Source organism: Pseudorca crassidens, chromosome 4 (assembly GCF_039906515.1).
Source record: "Pseudorca crassidens isolate mPseCra1 chromosome 4, mPseCra1.hap1, whole genome shotgun sequence".
NCBI classification, from domain to species: domain Eukaryota; kingdom Metazoa; phylum Chordata; class Mammalia; order Artiodactyla; family Delphinidae; genus Pseudorca; species Pseudorca crassidens.
In genome coordinates, this window is record NC_090299.1 from 118,684,637 (window position 1) to 118,702,601 (window position 17,965).

General features: G+C 37.4%; 1 protein-coding gene across 16 annotated transcripts in view; it reads left to right on the plus strand.

Moving 5' to 3' along the window:
* The window catches only part of PTPN13 (protein tyrosine phosphatase non-receptor type 13), a 235,696-nt gene that overhangs the window by 123,224 nt on the left and 94,507 nt on the right, over positions 1 to 17,965 (plus strand). For 10 of the 16 annotated variants that reach the window (XM_067736501.1, XM_067736502.1, XM_067736506.1 and 7 more), the window contains 3 exons: positions 7,689 to 7,784; positions 8,175 to 8,268; positions 14,463 to 14,685. In XM_067736501.1, coding sequence (XP_067592602.1) covers positions 7,689 to 7,784; positions 8,175 to 8,268; positions 14,463 to 14,685 — 413 coding nt within the window. The remainder of the gene's footprint in view (positions 1 to 7,688; positions 7,785 to 8,174; positions 8,269 to 14,462; positions 14,686 to 17,965) is intronic. The other 6 variants (XR_010943112.1, XM_067736500.1, XM_067736504.1 and 3 more) reach the window with 1 other exon arrangement.

Here is a 17,965-nt window from a genome sequence, read left to right on the forward strand (position 1 = left end):
CGCCTAGCTCTCAAAGGATTTTAGAATATATTCTATTCATGTATCATGCAGCATGGTGTAATATAGAATACAGTGGACTCTAGTGATCATAAACAAGGTACCATCTCTAATCTCCAGAAATTAACCCCCTCAAAAGAAAGCATAGAGGAAAACACTTCATACATGAATACATAATGTTATTACTTTTGTTTCTCTGCTTTATTTGAAGGTTGAAATATTTTATTTGTTAGGACCTATAACTATAAAATGCAGGGTTTTAAATATTTTTTTATAGTTCTGAACTATAAAACCCGTCATTTTAGTGCATTTCTCTTTGAAACGTTTATCTGTAATTTGGGTCATGTATTAAAGGTAAAGAAATGCCAAGCTAAAAGTGGTTATTTAATTCCTGATGTTGCAATTGCCTGAGTCTCAGTTCCTTCGTGTTACGTGTCTGAGCTTGAATATGTGTCACTTGTAAAACGTGTTTTTAGATTACAGTTTGCACTAGCTTAGATACATTTTAATGTGAAGGTTGTAGATGTGAACTTTTCATCTAAAATAGCTCTATATAAGCTCAGAATATCATGCAAGTCTTCATAATTCCCTAACCATTAAAAGTATAGTGTTCATGACCACATGCCACAGCTTCATATGGTTAAAGTGTTAAGTGTGTTAAGTGTTGGTGGAAATTATGACTCTCAGTTGTCAAGAATTTATGACAAAACACTAGCCTATTGAAAAGCTGCCTTTTGATGTTGCTATATAAATGTGGAGTCAATACCATGTTAGAGCTGCAGTTTAGAGGATCAGCTTACAGTTAAAGAATAATAAAATATTTGTCAGTTGTGGTTTTTTTTCTTTTTTTTTTGGCTGCATTGGGTCTTCATTGCTGCGCCTGGGCTTTCTCTAGCTGTGGTGAGCAGTGGCTACTCTTCATTGCAGTGCACGGGCTTCTCATTGAGGTGCCTTCTCTTGTTGCAGAGCACGGGCTCTAGGTGCGCGAGCCTCAGTAGTTGTGATGCGGGGGCTCAGTAGTTGTGGCTCGCAGGCTCTAGAGCACAGGCTCAGTAGTTGTGGTGCACGGGTGCACGGGCTTAGTTGCTTCACGACATGTGGGATCTTCCCGGATCAGAGCTCAAACCCGTGTCCCCTGCATTGACAGGCAGATTCTTAACCACTGCGCCACCAGGGAAGTCCTGTCAGATTTTTATACCTTGTAATCTGACCAAAAAAATAGTACACTCTTAATTATAGTAAAGTAATACTAGAAATTAAAATATATCTTTAATTGTCAGAGTATGTATGATTACAGAATCTCTATAACTAGACTTCTATCCAGATGTTAATTCTTTAAGCCATTATTCTCTAGTCCCTATTCTTCTCATTCTCTCACCACTATTCTACAAAATGTTTTTTGGAGAGACTGTATTCCTATGTGTTTTGTGTGTTTTACATACATATATTCACACACTCAATTTGATGTACTGCTTTTTTGGTAACATGTATTCAGGCTAATTTTATTCTCCCATTTTTTCTTTTGCACTCATTATTATTTCTATGCTAAGATTGTTAACTACAACTTTATTTTCCATGTCTGAAAACTAAATACATATAGGAAGTCAAAGAGAAGAAAATCATCTAGCGAAATGAGGAATATTCATGATCCTAAATGAACTCTAGTACACTGATTTACACAATGTAGGTTTCATTTAAATATTTACTAGCTGAGAAAAGAAATTTGCAAACCAACTAATTAGATACTCAGTCTAATTTTATCCCACAAAAGGCAAATAAATTCGGTTCTCCAGTTGTAATGGTGACAGCTTAAAATTTTGCCGTTGCAGTTTTAACATTGCAATGAAAGTAGCCACATGTGTATTTTATAAAATGTGTATTTGAACATTCTTAATAGGTCCATTGCACATGATCCAAAAATTTTGGCATTCAGGAAACTTTGTAATATTCTATAAATACTTAAAAGCATCTCTTTGTTTTAAAAAAAATAACACTTTCTAATTAAAATAACAATCACTAGGTTTTGTTGATGCGGGGAGATGGGTACATATGAGGACTTGTACTCTCTGTTTTTGTGTCTGTTTAGAAGTTTTCATAATAAAAAGTTGTGTGTGTGTTTTTAATCACTCAGTTAGTACCACATTTGTGGGATCTGGACCAAATCTAAAGTGCTAATATTATACATTTAAATATAGATAGAAAACATATCTGTTGTCTGGATCCTCCAAAAAAACTCATCAATAACGGTAGGACACCTTGTGGAAAATTAGGGATTACCCTTCTTTTGCAGACCAGAACAGAGGAAGAAAGCTACTACCTATCTAGTTAATGTCTACTGGGTGCCTTTTGTGTAGGTCATCAGAAAGCCAAGAAGTGTTTCTATCTGTCAGCATGGAAAATATGCCTCTATTATACACCAATGCAGATTCTCTTGGTAAAGGACATGTAATTTTATAATAATTCCTGAAACTGTTACATTTATTATTTAATTCAGAAATGGAAAGCTTATAAGGGCTAACCTTTCTTGTAAGCAGAACTGAGTAGTAAATTTTGGCTGAGAACTTTAATCTGATTCTAACCTTTTTATAACCATGACTGTGTAGTAAATATTGCCTGGGAACTCGACGCTGGTTATATCTGCCATGCCATTAAGTGAAAGGAACATGGTTAACAGCGTTTTTTTTTTTAAAAGATGCATTTCGGAATACAAGAAGCTCACAAAAGATTCCTACCACTTTAATTAACATAAACACCCCACCTCTACCCCAGCCTTAGAAGGGAAAAGTTCTTCCTGCCCCTTAATTGTCCTGCTAAGCTAGTCATCTAGTTTGTGTTTCCAGAGTTTTTGTGCCCTATTACTCTGAAGCGGTAAAGCATCATAAGGCAATGTCCTCCCTCCCCCCGGGTGTGGTACTGAGAACATTTACAGACCAGTAGTTCATCACGGGAAGATGATTTATTGTTATATATATTTTTGTGTGTGTAAATTTATTTATTTGTTTATTTAGGCTGTGTTGGGTCTTCATTGCTGCACACAGGCTTTCTCTAGTTGCGGTGAGCGGGGGCTACTCTTCATTGTGGTGCGCGGGCTTCTCATTGCGGGTGGTTTCTCTTCTTGTGGAGCATGGGCTCTAGGCGTGCGGGCTTCAGTAGTTGTGGCACGTGGGCTCAGTAGTTGTGGTACGTGGGCTCAGTAGTTGTAGCTTGCAGGCTCTAGAGCGCAGGCTCAATAGTTGTGACGCACAGGCTTAGTTGCTCCACAGCATGTGGGATCTTCCCAGGCCAGGGCTCGAACCCATGTCCCCTGCATGGCAGGTGGATTCTCAACCACTGTGCCACGAGGGAAGTCCTGGTGTTATATTTTTAAGAAGAGTTTGTCAAAGTTACATTAATTTGTCTTACAGAGGAACTCAAGGATTGAAAAAAGTTTACTAGTGTTGTCAGAGTATAGGAAACAAAACATAGGTGAGCAAAAGACAGGGAACGTGGACGCTATGAAATAATGTAAGAATAATTATAAAGCACCACCAGAGAATGGAAATTAAAATTTATTTACTCTCATATAGCCACTTTGCAGAAATAGTTATGAAGCAGTAAATTCAATTAATATGGGGTGTGAAATTGTTATTGCAGGCTTAACATCCAAGTGACTGAAGTTCTCTCCTCTGTCCACTGAATAGGTTTGTTGCAACTTCCTACTTTTCATTGTGAGGTAAAACCATATTGCCTCCATACATTTGGGTCTTTCCCTTGGCCTTGTTGGTTTTACTGTCCTGTAGGTTACAATGCCAGGTTTGTCATTTGGTCAAGTTACGTTGGGAAGATTTCTCAAAACTTTAACGTGGAGGTTCTGTACAATAAAACAAAAAGTTCTTTGGTGCCCCTTGAAGATAGCAGTTCTTCTTACATAACCATTTAACTATGTTCATTACATTTAAATTAGATAAAACTAATAAATTAGATAAAACTGTTGTTTGACATCTTCTACAATCCTTTCAAATCACGTTCATCTTAAAACAGAGGAATTTTTTTATGCATTTTTATTTTATGTTTTATTTTTACTTTTGGCTGCGTTGGGTCTTTGTTGCTGTGCATAGGCTTTTCTTTAGTCATGGCGAGCGGGGGCCACTCTTTGTTTCAGTGCACAGTCTTCTCATTGCGGTGGCTTCTCTTGTTGTGGAGCATGGGCTCTATGCATGTGGGCTTCAGTAGTTGTGGCTCGCGGGCTCTAGAGTGCAGGCTCAGTAGTTGTGGCTCACGGGCTTAGTTGCTCTGTGGCATGTGGGGTCTTCCCAGACCAGGGCTCGAACCTGTGTGCCCTGCATTGGCAGGTGGGTTCTTAACTACTGTGCCACCAGGGAAGCCCACATTTTTTTTTTTTTTGGCTACGTCGGGTCTTTGTTGCTGCACTTGAGCTTTTCTCTAGTTGCAGAGAGCAGGGGCTACTCTTCACTGCAGTGCACAGGCTTCTCATTGCGGTGGCTTCTCTTGTTGCAAAGCACAGGCTCTAGGCACATGGGCTCAGTAGTTGTGGCACGCAGGCCTCAGTAGTTGTGACGTGTGAGGTCAGTAGTTGTGGCTCACAGGCTGTAGAGAGCAGGCTCAGTAGTTGTGGCGCACAGGCTTAGTTGCTCCGTGGCATGTGGGATATTCCCGGACCAGGGCTCAAACCCGTGTCCCCTGCATTGGCAGGCTGTGGCACCAGGGAAGTCCCAGAGAGGAATTTTTTTTTAATCACTTATTTTACCATGAGACTTCCCTGTGGTAGAATGGAATCATTTTTTTTAAAGTTTTGGTACATGGATTTTCAATTCCAAAACTCTTTTTATTAATTATAGTATTATTTGATACTTACGTTCACTGTATACAAAACTGGACAAAGTAGGAGTCTTCTATATTGTGCATGCTTCTCCTGGTAAACATTGTTATAAGAACAATACACAACTTCCTCTCCATCAAGTCCATGGCCAGTCATTTATCCTTCAACTCTTCCCCATTACTCCTATCCTTTGCCTCAGCATGAGCTCCCAATTTTTCCAGCCCATCATTTCCATCCTGGTTTCCAGCCTGGTTTCTGTGGTGCCATTTAACTATTTCATTCATTTATTCATCTCTTTTTCTTTTAACAATCTCTGTTAAACACCTCCTAGCACAAGGGAATAATTCATTTTGTGAAGTACCCGTCCTCAAGTTTGCAAACTAGTAAAAAAGAAACCCTCACATACCTTGATTATCTGCTACCATGAATCCCATATCACTCCTCAGTTCTAGGTATTTCCCATGGTCTGCTTTCTCTAGTGCCTAGAAAAAGCCACAAAACCATTCTGATTGGTTCCAATAAAATTCATGCATTCTAGCCTAATCTAAACTCTCACTGTAACATAAAAGCTTTCATGGTTTTTTTTTTGTTTTTTTTTTTTTTCCTGACTCAACACTTTTTCACAGCAGAATTTCTTTACTCTTCTCAGGAAGTGATTTACTTTTTTTTTTTTTTTTGCGGTACGCGGGCCTCTCACTGTTGTGGCCTCTCCCGTTGTGGAGCACAGGCTCTGGACGCGCAGGCTCAGCGGCCATGGCTCACGGGCCCAGCTGCTCTGTGGCATGTGGGATCCTCCCAAACCGGGGCACGAACCCGTGTCCCCTGCATCGGCAGGCGGACTCTCAACCACTGCGCCACCAGGGTGGCCCGTGATTTACTTTTATTACCAGGAGTATGGCAAATTTCTGATGAGTATCTTGGGATTCCCTCTGTTTTTTCACTCTTTCCTTTGTTCATTATTTCTTTCTCTTAAGAAGGAAAGGTTCTTCCTCCCTGCTAAATTAACCATCCCATGTATGTTGGTTTTTTCCCATCTCCTCCTCCTGGTTCCTTCACATTTTTCCATCAGTTTTCCCCACTATCATTTGCAATCTCCTCCAATCTACAGATTTATTATCCACTGCCTAAAAACATCCTCACATTTCACTCTTCCAAAAAGACCCTAATAACTCATCTAGTCTCATTTAGTTTATTTTTTTAAATCTTTTTTCTTTCTCAAACCCTCAAACTTCTTGAAAGAATAGTGTTACTCTTTTTCTCAATTTACTATCATTTAGTCTGATTTGGTCTCTCACCTGTCTGTGCAATGGAAATAGTCCTCTTAAAGGTCATCAGTGACCTTTGTGTATCACATATATTCATCTTTTCATTCATTCATTCATATTTACTCAGAAAATATTTATTTTGTGCTTGCTATGCATCAGACACTTGCTAGACACTAGAGGTATATCTGAAAAAGGCACAATCCTTTTTGTCAGAGTTTATAATTTTGGTAGAGGAAACAAACAAGTAGAGAAGGAAATATCAATATTAGGCAGTGGAAGAGTCACAATTTTTTAAGCATAAGGCAATATGAAAGTACAAGAAGCAATATCTAACTCAGCCTTGAGTTGGTCATGAAAGCTTTTGTGGACATGAAAGATTTTTTTCCTTTAAGGCTTCTCTTAAAGGAAAAAGAAAAAGTATTCAAAAGAAAAGGGGAAGAAAGGCATTTCTAGCAGGGAAAGTATCTTTCAGGAGAGAATCTAAAAGTTTATATGCTTTTGGTTATCTGTAAATTCAGTAACACAAGTGCAAAATTTGGAGAAGTGGATGGTGATGATGCCCTGGAACAAGGGTTCCACCTGGATTGAGTTTTTAAAGTTCTTTTTCAATGTTTGTGTATTTCAGTGTGCTTTGGGCGGGCAGGCAGAGAAGAGAGGTCTGTGCTTTTCATCTGATTCTAGCAAGTAAGAACCTATGACTTCAGAATATGAAGAGCTACTGCTATAAATGTAGTCAGGGACCACCTTATGGAAAGGCTTTGAATACTAAGCTAAGGAGATACTAAACTGTATCTTGAAAACTCTAGTTTGAAGAAGTTTAAGAAATACAGTATTATGCTCAGATTTTCATTTCTGGAAAGTTCACTCTTTGTAATGTGCATTATAATACGAGACAAGCAAGAAAGCAAGACTGCAGAGAGGGGAATCTAGGACACGTGAAGTAGTCCAGGCTTGAGCTGAATAGTCATCTATGATAGTGATCATGAGTACAAAGAAGAGGGGTGAGTCAGAAACATTTAGAAGGTAGAATTTAGATTTTAGTGGAGTTCTGCCCCCCTGATACAGAGCACACACCGTACATCCCTACACAGCTCCCCCTGCCCCCCACCCCGTCCCCACATGTCCCGTCTTAAGTATTTTGTACTTCTGCTTTTTAAATTATTTGAACTTGGGACTGTGTCTTTGGATTTTCCATCCTCATAGCACCTAGTGCAAAGAATGATGTTTCTGTAGCATACACTGTATTCTAAGAGCTCTGCATATATTAATTCATTTAATGCTCACAACAACCCTATGAGATGCACACACTATTATACCCTCTTTTCAGTTGAAGAAGAGTCACAGGAAGGTTAAATACCTTCCTAAAGTCATGCACCTGGTAAGTACTGGACCCTAGCAAATCTAGCTTCAGAGTCCAGGCTCTTAACCCGTATGCCAAACTGCCTCAAAACTGTAGTCACATTTTTGAATACCACCTATCCATTATTAAATTTAAAGCAATGTATAAAAATGTTCTAGTCTCACAAGAATAAATTTAGTGCCTTATTTGATTTGTGTGGAACAGCTAATGAGTTTGCTTTCTAATGTTTATGTTTTAATCCTTTCAGAACCAATTCGAAGATACAAAACTTACCACAGTGATATCTTTAGTACCTGCAGTGAAAGTCCATCTATTGTTTCCTCTGAATCAGACTTCAGAAAAGGTGAGAGGGATCTGAACAAGCAAAATGTTCTTAAGAAACCATGATTGTTCTTCTCTTTCAGTAGTGTTGAGATATAAGGTGTCAAAAGAATAATTCTATGTAAAATTTTTTAATTATAAAAAACTTCCAGTTACTCATTTTAACAGTATTATAGGAACTTAATAGCAGTTTCATCAAATAGCAGTGTAGTCATTTTCATAGTAGAGAAAATAATTGTTTTCAAAATAACATGACTTACCTTTAAAGAGTTTATTGACATTATGTCACTAATTTGATTACATGAATATGATTTGTAAAAATTATCTTATGTGTCTGCTGAATGCTTGAGTTTTAAATAAGATTACTTGATATTTTTCTCACTTGTACTATTTTTGTTTCATTCACAATTAGTGAGAAAAAGTGAAGTGTCAAAGAGATTTGAGTCCAACAGTGGTCTCCCAGGGGTAGATGAAACCCCAAGTCAAGGCCAGTCACAGAGACCAAGGTATGTAATATGAAAAAATGATAATATATTTCCTGTTGCTGGTGTTTTTTTTTTCTTTGTTAGAATCAAGGAGAATTTTAAAAAATTATTCTTTTTCCTGTTTTCTCCATTTTCCTTTTCCTTTTCCTCCTCTTTAAGTTCTTGCAAATTCATTCAGTTATGTAAAAGATGTTACAGTAGTTTGAGTTATTGGAATCTTTTAGAATTGGCCCTGATTATTTATAGTTTGTGCTTGATTTTTAAATTAACATGAATATAAAATAACTTATTAACAGTAAGGAAGTTCTGAAGGCACGGCATTAAACATCTGTGAGAAGATAGTAAACTTTGATTTCTAAGAGAATAATACTTCTTTCGAGGTTGAATGGGCTCAACAAGCAGGCTTTCAGTGAGTATTATTTGTTGAATGAATAATTAATAGGTTACTACTGAATAACCTATTATGTAAAAAGTTAATTTTTCACTACATCTTTCCTGGCTTAAAAGAGGTCATCTTGTATTTTTTAAAGCCCACTTCGGGCTGTTTAGAGTTCATTTTCATACTGAAATACTCAGGTTTCTTATAAGGTGTGTATTATTCTTGTGCTAGGGTTAGAATGGTGGTATTATAGGCATGGATTGATTTACTTTGTTTGAACTGAAAAGTGTCAAATCAGTAGTGAATATATTAATGTGTATCTTTTGCAGGTGTGTACAGGTTCTTTACGTGAACAGAAGCATGTTATTAATGTTACGCATTAATTTGAAATTCATAATGTGATATTAGAGAACAAGAGGTTGCTTCCAAATTTACTCCCAAATGACAGGAATCCTCTTAAATTTGATATCAGTTCATTTAGTTCAAGTGCCATTATATACAAAAGAATCATTTGAAAATTAACAAAAACTTGCCCCTTAGTTGATTAATTCTGGCAGACACTGTTTCATACCTGTAAACTATTAATAGACCAGGTAACCCTAGCCATGTGATTAAAGCAGACAATTTATCCAGGGTTTAGACTCCAAGTAATTACATTGCACTAAAATTATTCCTTAATATTCCAGTTTTTATGAAACTTGTGTGTTTTTCTCTTCCCTCTTGTTCCTTTTAAAATAGTCTGAGGGACTTCCCTGGCAGTCCAATGGTTAAGACTTCACCTTCCAACACAGGGGGTACAGGTTCAATCCCTGGTTGGGGAGCTAAGATCCCACATGCCTGGAGGCCAGAAAACCTCCATAACATAAACATAAACATAAAATAGAAGCAACATTGTAACAAATTCAATAAAGACTTTAAAAATGGTCCACATCAAAAAAAAATCTTTAAAAAAAAAAGTCTATGATACTTTCTTTGAGGAAAGCTCTAATAAGTATTCATTTACCTAAAGTGGTATGATCTTTGCATAATAGCATTTTCTATTTTTATGACCCCATTGTGGTAATAGTATTTGTGATTACTATTTTGGTAATTTTGACCAAAGAGGTAAGAGACAAAGACAGATCTATGCTTGATATTACATAATTTTGTTAAAGAAGCAAAACTGTTTTGGGATGACCAGCCATATGAAGCAAATGTTGAATTGCACTAAGCTCTGTGTTGAATTGAGGAAGTCACTCTTCTCTATATATGTAATTTGGAGAAAACTTATAAATAGTTAACATGATGCCCTTTTAACTTAATCAGAAATAGGAGTAAAGATAACAACTGGAAGAATTGTTGGGATTATGTGTTGATCGATTGATTTTTTTTCTGTTTTTTTCTTTACAGTAGGTCCTTGTTGGTTATCCATTTTAAATATAGCAGTGAGTGCATGTCAATCCCAAACTCCCAATCTGATTGATTGATTTTATAGTCAGTTTGCTAGTTATTTAAAATACATATTCCTCCAAACAAAATTGAACCATTTTGTGAATCTTATTTCAATTTTCTTGATAAGGTACCTAAAAGCGTCAGCATTATAAAAGAATCTTAGTTTTGACTGTTTCCGGTTTAATTTTAGGAAACATTAACATTGAGGCCTTAGCTCATCAAATCGTAATTTAGTGATAAGCTACCTTTTATTTCACACTTTAAGAGGGTAAAAAACACAACATAGTGTTCTTAACATCTGTATTAGATAAAGTTATAGGTGAAAAAAAATATTTCAAGGAGAAGTAGATTGTCAGGTCTGTGTATTTATTACATTTAATGTAAGGTGCTAAACTCTACTTCTTTTAGAGTACCCCATCTCTTCTTTCTGCGCAAGGAAAAACACATTAAAGTAGTGTCCAGATTCCTTATTCAAGTGCAGAGTTTTCTGTATGTGTACAAAGGCTTCTGATAATACCCTTAACATGCTGGTACTTAATCGGGAGGTTCTGTTTGTTCTTTAGGTCACATATTTGTGAGACCTATAAATAGTTCTGTATTTAGACATGTTGCCTGCTTCTTTATAAAATTTCCATTTCTTTAGCTAGAATGAAATGGAAAAACAGATCGAGACAGTGCTATTGATTTGTATCATAGTGGGTGGGGGGAGATTAACAGGAAATTATGAGTCAGATCCAGAAGAATGAGTAATTTTTGGATTTTGAGCTATCAAAAGTGTCTTTCAGTGACCAAAAAAGATATTCAAAGCTGTTTTCCAAAGAGCAACTCTAAGTTTTTTTTCTGTGTTAACTTTTGAAGTACAATTTTTACATAGTGCAATTCCCACTGCTTCTGTGCCTATCTGCTTAATGATGTAACCATTTTTTCTGTCTCAAAAGAACCTATTTATTCATTCCTAAATCATCTAGGTTTTCTGAGTTTTTTGTTCGTTTTTCTTTTTCTTTCTTTCTTTCTTTCCTTCCTTCCTTCCTTCCTTCCTTCCTTCCTTCCTCCCTCGCTCCCTCCTTCCCTCCCTTCCTTCCTTCCTTCATTGGGTCTTCATTGCTGCACGCGGGCTTTCTCTAGTTGCAGTGAGCGGTGGCTACTCTTCCTTGTGGTGCGTGGGCTTCTCATTGCAGTGGCTTCTCTTGTTGTGGAGCACGGGCTCTAGAGCACAGGCTCAGTAGTTGTGGTGCATGGGCCTAGTTCTGCGGCGTGTGGGATCTTCCCGGACCAGAGCTCGAACCTGTGTCCCCTGCATTGGCAGGGGAATTCTTAACCACTGCACCACCAGGGAAGTCCCTGTTCGTTTGTTTTGTCTGTTTAGTTTGTTTGTTTTTTGCCTCTCAAATATTTCAGTCTTTATAGGAATTTCTACCAGATATTGTGTTGGGCCAGATAAAGTGATGATCAGTCATTTTTTGCTACCTGTTTGTAGGTATAAAATAATTTGAACAAGAAGGCTAATATATTTGATGAAAATGACAGGTGTGAGTTAAAATGTAAAGATTCAAATTCTTACCATTTTCCTTGACCCCATTAAGTGAGAGTGAGCCATAAAATCATGTTCAATCATTTGCGCAACAAATGATTATTGAGTACCTGCCATGTACTGGGTACTTATAGGTACTGGAGATGGAGTCATGAACAAGATCAAGAAGTCCCTAAAGAGATTTTCTAGTGCTGAGGGATAGCCAGTAAACCACTGAAAAAACAAGTAAGTAATGCACCATCAGAGTGTGATGGTGCTTGGAAGAAAAATAAATCAGGCTAAAGGGTTAGAAACTACAGGTGTGTGATGTCCAAATTCTAGTTTTCATAGGGTAGGGTGATCAGAGGAGGCCTCTCCCAAGGGGCGACATTTGAAAAGAAAACTATTTGCAACAAGGAAGTAAAACATGCAGATATCAGGGGGAAGAGAGTTCCAGACAAAAGGAACAGCAAGAGCAGAGGCCCTGAGGTAGGAGAGATATGTCCATGTTAGAGGAATAGCAGGAAGGGCAGCATAACACAGAAGGCAGCAGAATGAGTGAAGGGCAGAGTGGATGGTAACTAGGACCCAAATCATATCAGACCTCAGAAGCTAAGGCGAGCACTTCAGATGTTATTCTAAGTGTAATGGGAAGCCATTGGATGGTTGAGAGCATAGAGAGCCATGATCTAATTTACATTTTAATGGAATTGATCTGTTCTGTGAAGAACAGATTGCAGGAGTAAAACACCAGTTAGGAGGCAATTACAGTACTCCATTTGAGCTGCATACAGCACAGATTAGGTTGCTAGTGGTAAAGAAGATTCAAATACAGATTTCTTCAGGGTTGTGCCCTGCAGGATTTGCTGGTCATTCAGATGTGGGATTTGTAAGAGGAATCAAGAATGACTCCAAGTTGTGTCCTAAGCAACCAGTGAGTGATTGAGAGAAGGTTGCACGTAAGGAAAAAGTATCAAGAATTTGGTTTTAGACATGTAAGGTTAAAGATGCATGTTAACATCCAAGTAGAACACTCACTTAGGCGGGTGAGTAGAATTAGAATTCAGGGGAGAGCCTGGAGTTATGGGAATATAAGATAATTAAGACTAGGTGACTACATGAGATCAGGTAGGTATGAAGACTGTGGAGACTAGAAAACTCTGGAGGTCTGAGCACTGTTGCAGTCTAACATTAAGAGATTAGAAATGAAGGAGGATCCAGCAAAAGAGACTGAGAGGGAGGAGCCAGTGAAGTAGAAGGAAAATAAAAAGAGCATGGTTTCCCAGAAGTCAGATGTTTAAGAAGAGGAATGATTAAGCAGCTGTATGTTATATGATGCTTAGAGGTCAAGTAAGATGCAAACTAAGAATTATCCTTTGGCTTTGGTAACACAGAAGGTAGTCATTTTTGTGACTAGTTTTGGTGAAATGGTAAGGACTCAAACTATTGGTCTGAGTCCAAGAGAGAGTGGGAGATGAAATGGAGATAAAACTTAAAGGACAGTTTTGAAGAAAATTACTCTAAAAGACAGCAGAAAAATGAGACAGAATCTGAAAGGGGGTGTGGAACCAAAGGAGGATTTTTTTGTTCTAAGTAGAAAATAGTGCAGCATGTTTGTATGCTAATGAGAATAACCTAGTGCATGAGACTAGTGATGCATGTGAGAGGGTAATTGCAGGAGCAAAGTCTTTGGGTGGGGGAGAGGTCTGGAATCCCATGCACGGTAGAGGTTTGACGCCTGTATAAGTGTGCAGGAGATCCATCCGTTGTAACAGAAAAAGACAGCAGAACATACGGATATAGATTTGGAAAGTCCAGTGGTAGAAGGATAAGGAAGTTACTTCCTGATTGCTCCTTATTTCACCAAGAAAACTGAGGAAAATTCATCAGTTGAGAGGAGACAAGGGAGAAAGTATTGGAGTTTTGAAAAGAAAAGACAAGGATGAAAATATGAAATAGTTCTCTAAGAAAATTAATCACCAGGCAGTACTAAGAACCCACTGAGATCAGTCAGCATGGTTCTGCAGTTTCATGAGAGTTGAGGTTGAATGCAAAGGAATGATTTTAATGATGGGCCTTAGAATTCAAGCAGTGTAAGGGCAAGAGAGGGTTAATAGAGAGAAAGTGGTAGAGTCAATGGACTACAATTCCTGATAGAGTTGGTGAATTATTTGAAGGGGAGTGTAAGAGGAAGTAAGCTAGAAAAAATAAGGAGATTAGATAGAGAGGGTATTGAAAGATAGAAATAGGAAATTTTAGAGGTGGTGCAGTTATTGGTAATAGCCAGCATAACAATGGGTGTAGATTGCTGGCTGAGGTGGAGGAGGCCAGGGTGTTGGAGCACTCTTCAATCTCTGTCACACCACCACAAATTATGACAGCAGTAGTGGTGAAGACCGCTGAGTCAGCCACTTAAATCTTTCATGAATAAGGGGGAGTTGACCACAGGACAATGTCTAGAGCAAAGCAGAGCAGTGGATGGTGTGAGTTCATAGCATGTACTTCAGAGAAGCTGGGGGCTCTTGGAGGACGGGTCAGTAATGATCTGGAAGCTGAAATAAAAATCACGGGGAATCTCTGTCGCATGTCCCGGCCCACTGGTGCAAGATTATGAGAATAAAACAGCCCCGATCTGAGAGAACTGCAGGGGAAGCAGTTTTCAGAAGATGCTGGGATGTTAAGAGAAGAGGTGAAGGATGTAGATCTACCTACAAGTGGGACACCATACTATATTAATATATTAAAAATAGGACTGAAATATTACTGCAATGGTTCTTCTGAAATGAAAAAATAAAATTTGTTTACATTCTTGATACCTTACTTAACATGACTTTTTCTTGTTTAGACTTAAAGTAATTGTTTTCTTCCCAACCCTTACTTTTCTCTTCTATATAGCAGACAATATGAAACACCCCTTGAAGGCAACTTAATTAATCAAGAGATTATGCTAAAACGGCAAGAAGAAGAAATGATGCAGCTGCAAGCCAGAATGGCCCTTAGACAGTCTCGACTGAACCTGTATCCAGGAGACACACTCAAAGCTTCCATGCTTGACATCACCAGGGATCCCTTAAGAGAAATGGCCCTAGAAACAGCCATGACCCAAAGAAAACTAAGAGTAAGTTGATTCTCAGGTTACTGCACCTAAACTTGGCCTCACAGGGAAATGTTATACAAAGTACTTTTAAAAATTCTATAGGTATCCTATAGGTTGCCTGTAGTTAAAATTGAAATCTCATATTAGTTTCCATTGGTGTTAAATATCTTGTTGGTTGATACTAAAATAAATATTTAGCTGTTTTCATGATTTCATTTTTAAAAAAACATTAGATGGAGTTAGAGTATCTTAACTGTATATTTTAAAAATATATTCATGAACCTAAAGTCAACTGGCTTTATTCAGTATTGTGGGGATTATTTTTTAATATTAAGAAATTTTTTATCCCACAAACCAAGAATATCAGAGATAGAGAGTTCAGAGGTGGTTCAGAAGTTCAAGAATGCTATCAAGCGCATTCCATCTTTATGCTCTGCCATTCTCAGAATTTTGACAGTAATTCTCTTTATAGTTAAAGGATGACTGCATTATCTCCAAGCATCATATCTTCATATTACAATATCCAAAGATAAGAAAGAACAAATCTTGTGTCTGTGGGGAATTTTTCTTTTATGTGTTTCGTTGCTTTATTTTTCTTTCAATATATATCCTCTATATTTTTATAAGCATAAGCTCAAAATGAACATAGTCTTTTCTCATATAAAATATCATGAACATTTTACAACTTTTATAATACTATTGTTAAGGGCTGTAAAGTACTCCATTATGTGAACGTACTGTGTACCATAATTTATTTAATCAGTTTCCAGCTATTGGACATTTAAAATGTTTCTAATTTGTAATTGCTATAGAACATCCTTATAGCTAAATCTTTGCAGATAACTTCCTCCAAGTAAAATAGCCAAGTCAAAGGCAAATACCTTTTAAGACATTTTATACATATTGTCAAATTGCCCTTTAAAAGTTTCTTCCAATTTATGTTTCCTCTGATCATGTCTGTTTTCACCATATTCTTACCGACTCTGATATTGTCATTCTTTTTTTTATTATTATCACCTATTTGATAGATGAGGCAGTATCTCATTTGTATTGTTCCTTTACAAATAATTCTTCAAAAGCAAAATAAATGTTAGGAAAGTGATAAAATCTAGAATGATTTTTTTCTTTTTAGTCCTACACTAAGAAAGTATATTATCTTATTCTGTTTTGGGTTTTCTTGCTTATTTCAAAGAATCTTCCTAAAAGCATGTTTGTATACCCTGAAATTGATAGAATTCAAATTTTCCTCATAGTCTTCTAAGGAGAAGAAACAGTATTGCATGGTGAAAATTACACTGAACTACAAATTAGAAGACTTGGATTCAGTTTCTAATAATTCAGTTTCTAATAATATGTCTTTATGTACATTTTTAAACCACTTTGTGTCTCATTATGCTAATTTTTAAAATGTGGAATTGGGTTGTAATTTAGTAAGACAGTGTCTAATTTTTTGTATTTTTTTTTGTGGTACGCGGGCCTCTCACTATTGTGTCCTCTCCCGTTGCGGAGCACAGGCTCTGGACACGCAGGCTCAGCAGCCATGGCTCACGGGCCTAGCCACTCCACGGCATGTGGGATCTTCCCGGACCAGGGCACGAACCCGTGTCCCCTGCATCGGCAGGCGGACTCTCAACCACTGCGCCACCAGAGAAGCCCAGACAGTGTCTAATTTTAAAGTTATTAGATTCCAATAAAATACAACTGAATTTATTTCAAGCTGAAGGGAAGAAATTCAGTAAGGCTTCATCAATTTATCATTATAACCAATACATTTGTCAAAATTAAGCAATAGGCAGGATAGCATGGGCTTCCAGTAATTAAAGGCCCACATAAAGCATAAAAGGCACGATATATACACATTTTTTTCTAAAATCATAGTTTCAGAGAGCTAATGCAGAACTTTGGCTCATTAGAGAGTCTCTACCTTTATAGTATGCCACTGTTATGTGTCATCTCACTAAAAACCTGTGTTTCCTTTCAGTCAGTCAGTGTGTGCTTTCTTCATCAGAGACGTGCTATATCAATGACTAGAGAATTTGAACTGTTGGTCGTTGAAGGACCACACAGTGTTTTCTCTAAAAAAAAAAAAAAAGAGCGGAAGGGGGAATTCCCTAGAGGTCCAGTGGTTGGGACTCCACGCTTCTACTGCAGGGGGCCCAGGTTTGATCCCTAGTGGAGGAACTAAGATCCTGAGAGCCGTGCAGTGCAGCCAAATAAATAAATAAGTAAATAAAATAAAAAGAGTAGGAAGGCTATATTTTTGAGGCTGAAAATAGTACTAGTATTAGGAGAACAATTTCACAGTTGAACTAATGTTATTTCCCAAAACATAAGTTTTTAGTTCTTTTTTTTTTCTGTATTATTTTTGATGCAGACAAATTTTTAATGTTCATACTCTATTGCCTCATTTGATCTGTATCAAATTCTGTGTTTTCCATGGCAGACTATTGTCATTTCTTCTACTCTGTTTCTATTCTCATTTAAAATGTGTCCTACTGGTTCGTTGAGTATTAACAAATGCTTACTGTTAAACTTTTACTTAAATGGTACCTGTCACATGTTCCACACCTGGCTGTTGGATAGAATTCCCACATCAAGCAACCAAATGAACTGTACAGTGAAATGCAAAGAAGAAACCAACAAAAATAAAACTCCAGTAACCCCCCATTAGTTCAAACACATGCATGCACGAAAGCACGCCCCCCCGCACACACCATCTGCCTTTGGCCTAAAAATTAGCCCTGTGTTCATTCTACCTTTTGCCCATTTGGACATAATTTTTCCATCTATTCTGAATGCTGCTCCCTCCTGGAGTCTAACTTGTTTTAAGTTATCTCTTCAACCAATTCTCCCCTCTAGGCAGAAAACGCTGGATATACAAGACATAAAGGGAAAGAGTAGATTGAAAAGAAGTAAATGCAGAATGTGGACTCTACTCTCCCCAGCTCCTGAGATATTATTTTCTTACTAGAAGCAGCAATAGGGAGCAGAGACTGTGATACTTATAATATCCCTAGTTGTCACTAATTAGAACAAAAAAGTACAGGATTCCCAGAACTTGATTACAGATGGATGTGTCTTTTGTAATATCAAAATAGATATTGTCCAATAACTAAGGCTTGTTTTAGAACAAATGGAATATCATTCTCTGAAATAATGAAATTCTGTTCAATAACTTTACACATTAGCATTATTAAACCAAATCCTTATGTGAACTTGACAACTCTATATTACTTCAGTAATTGAGACTGCTATTTTGGGGGGGGGGGTAGTTTGAGTCTACCTGGAGTCCAAAAAATGA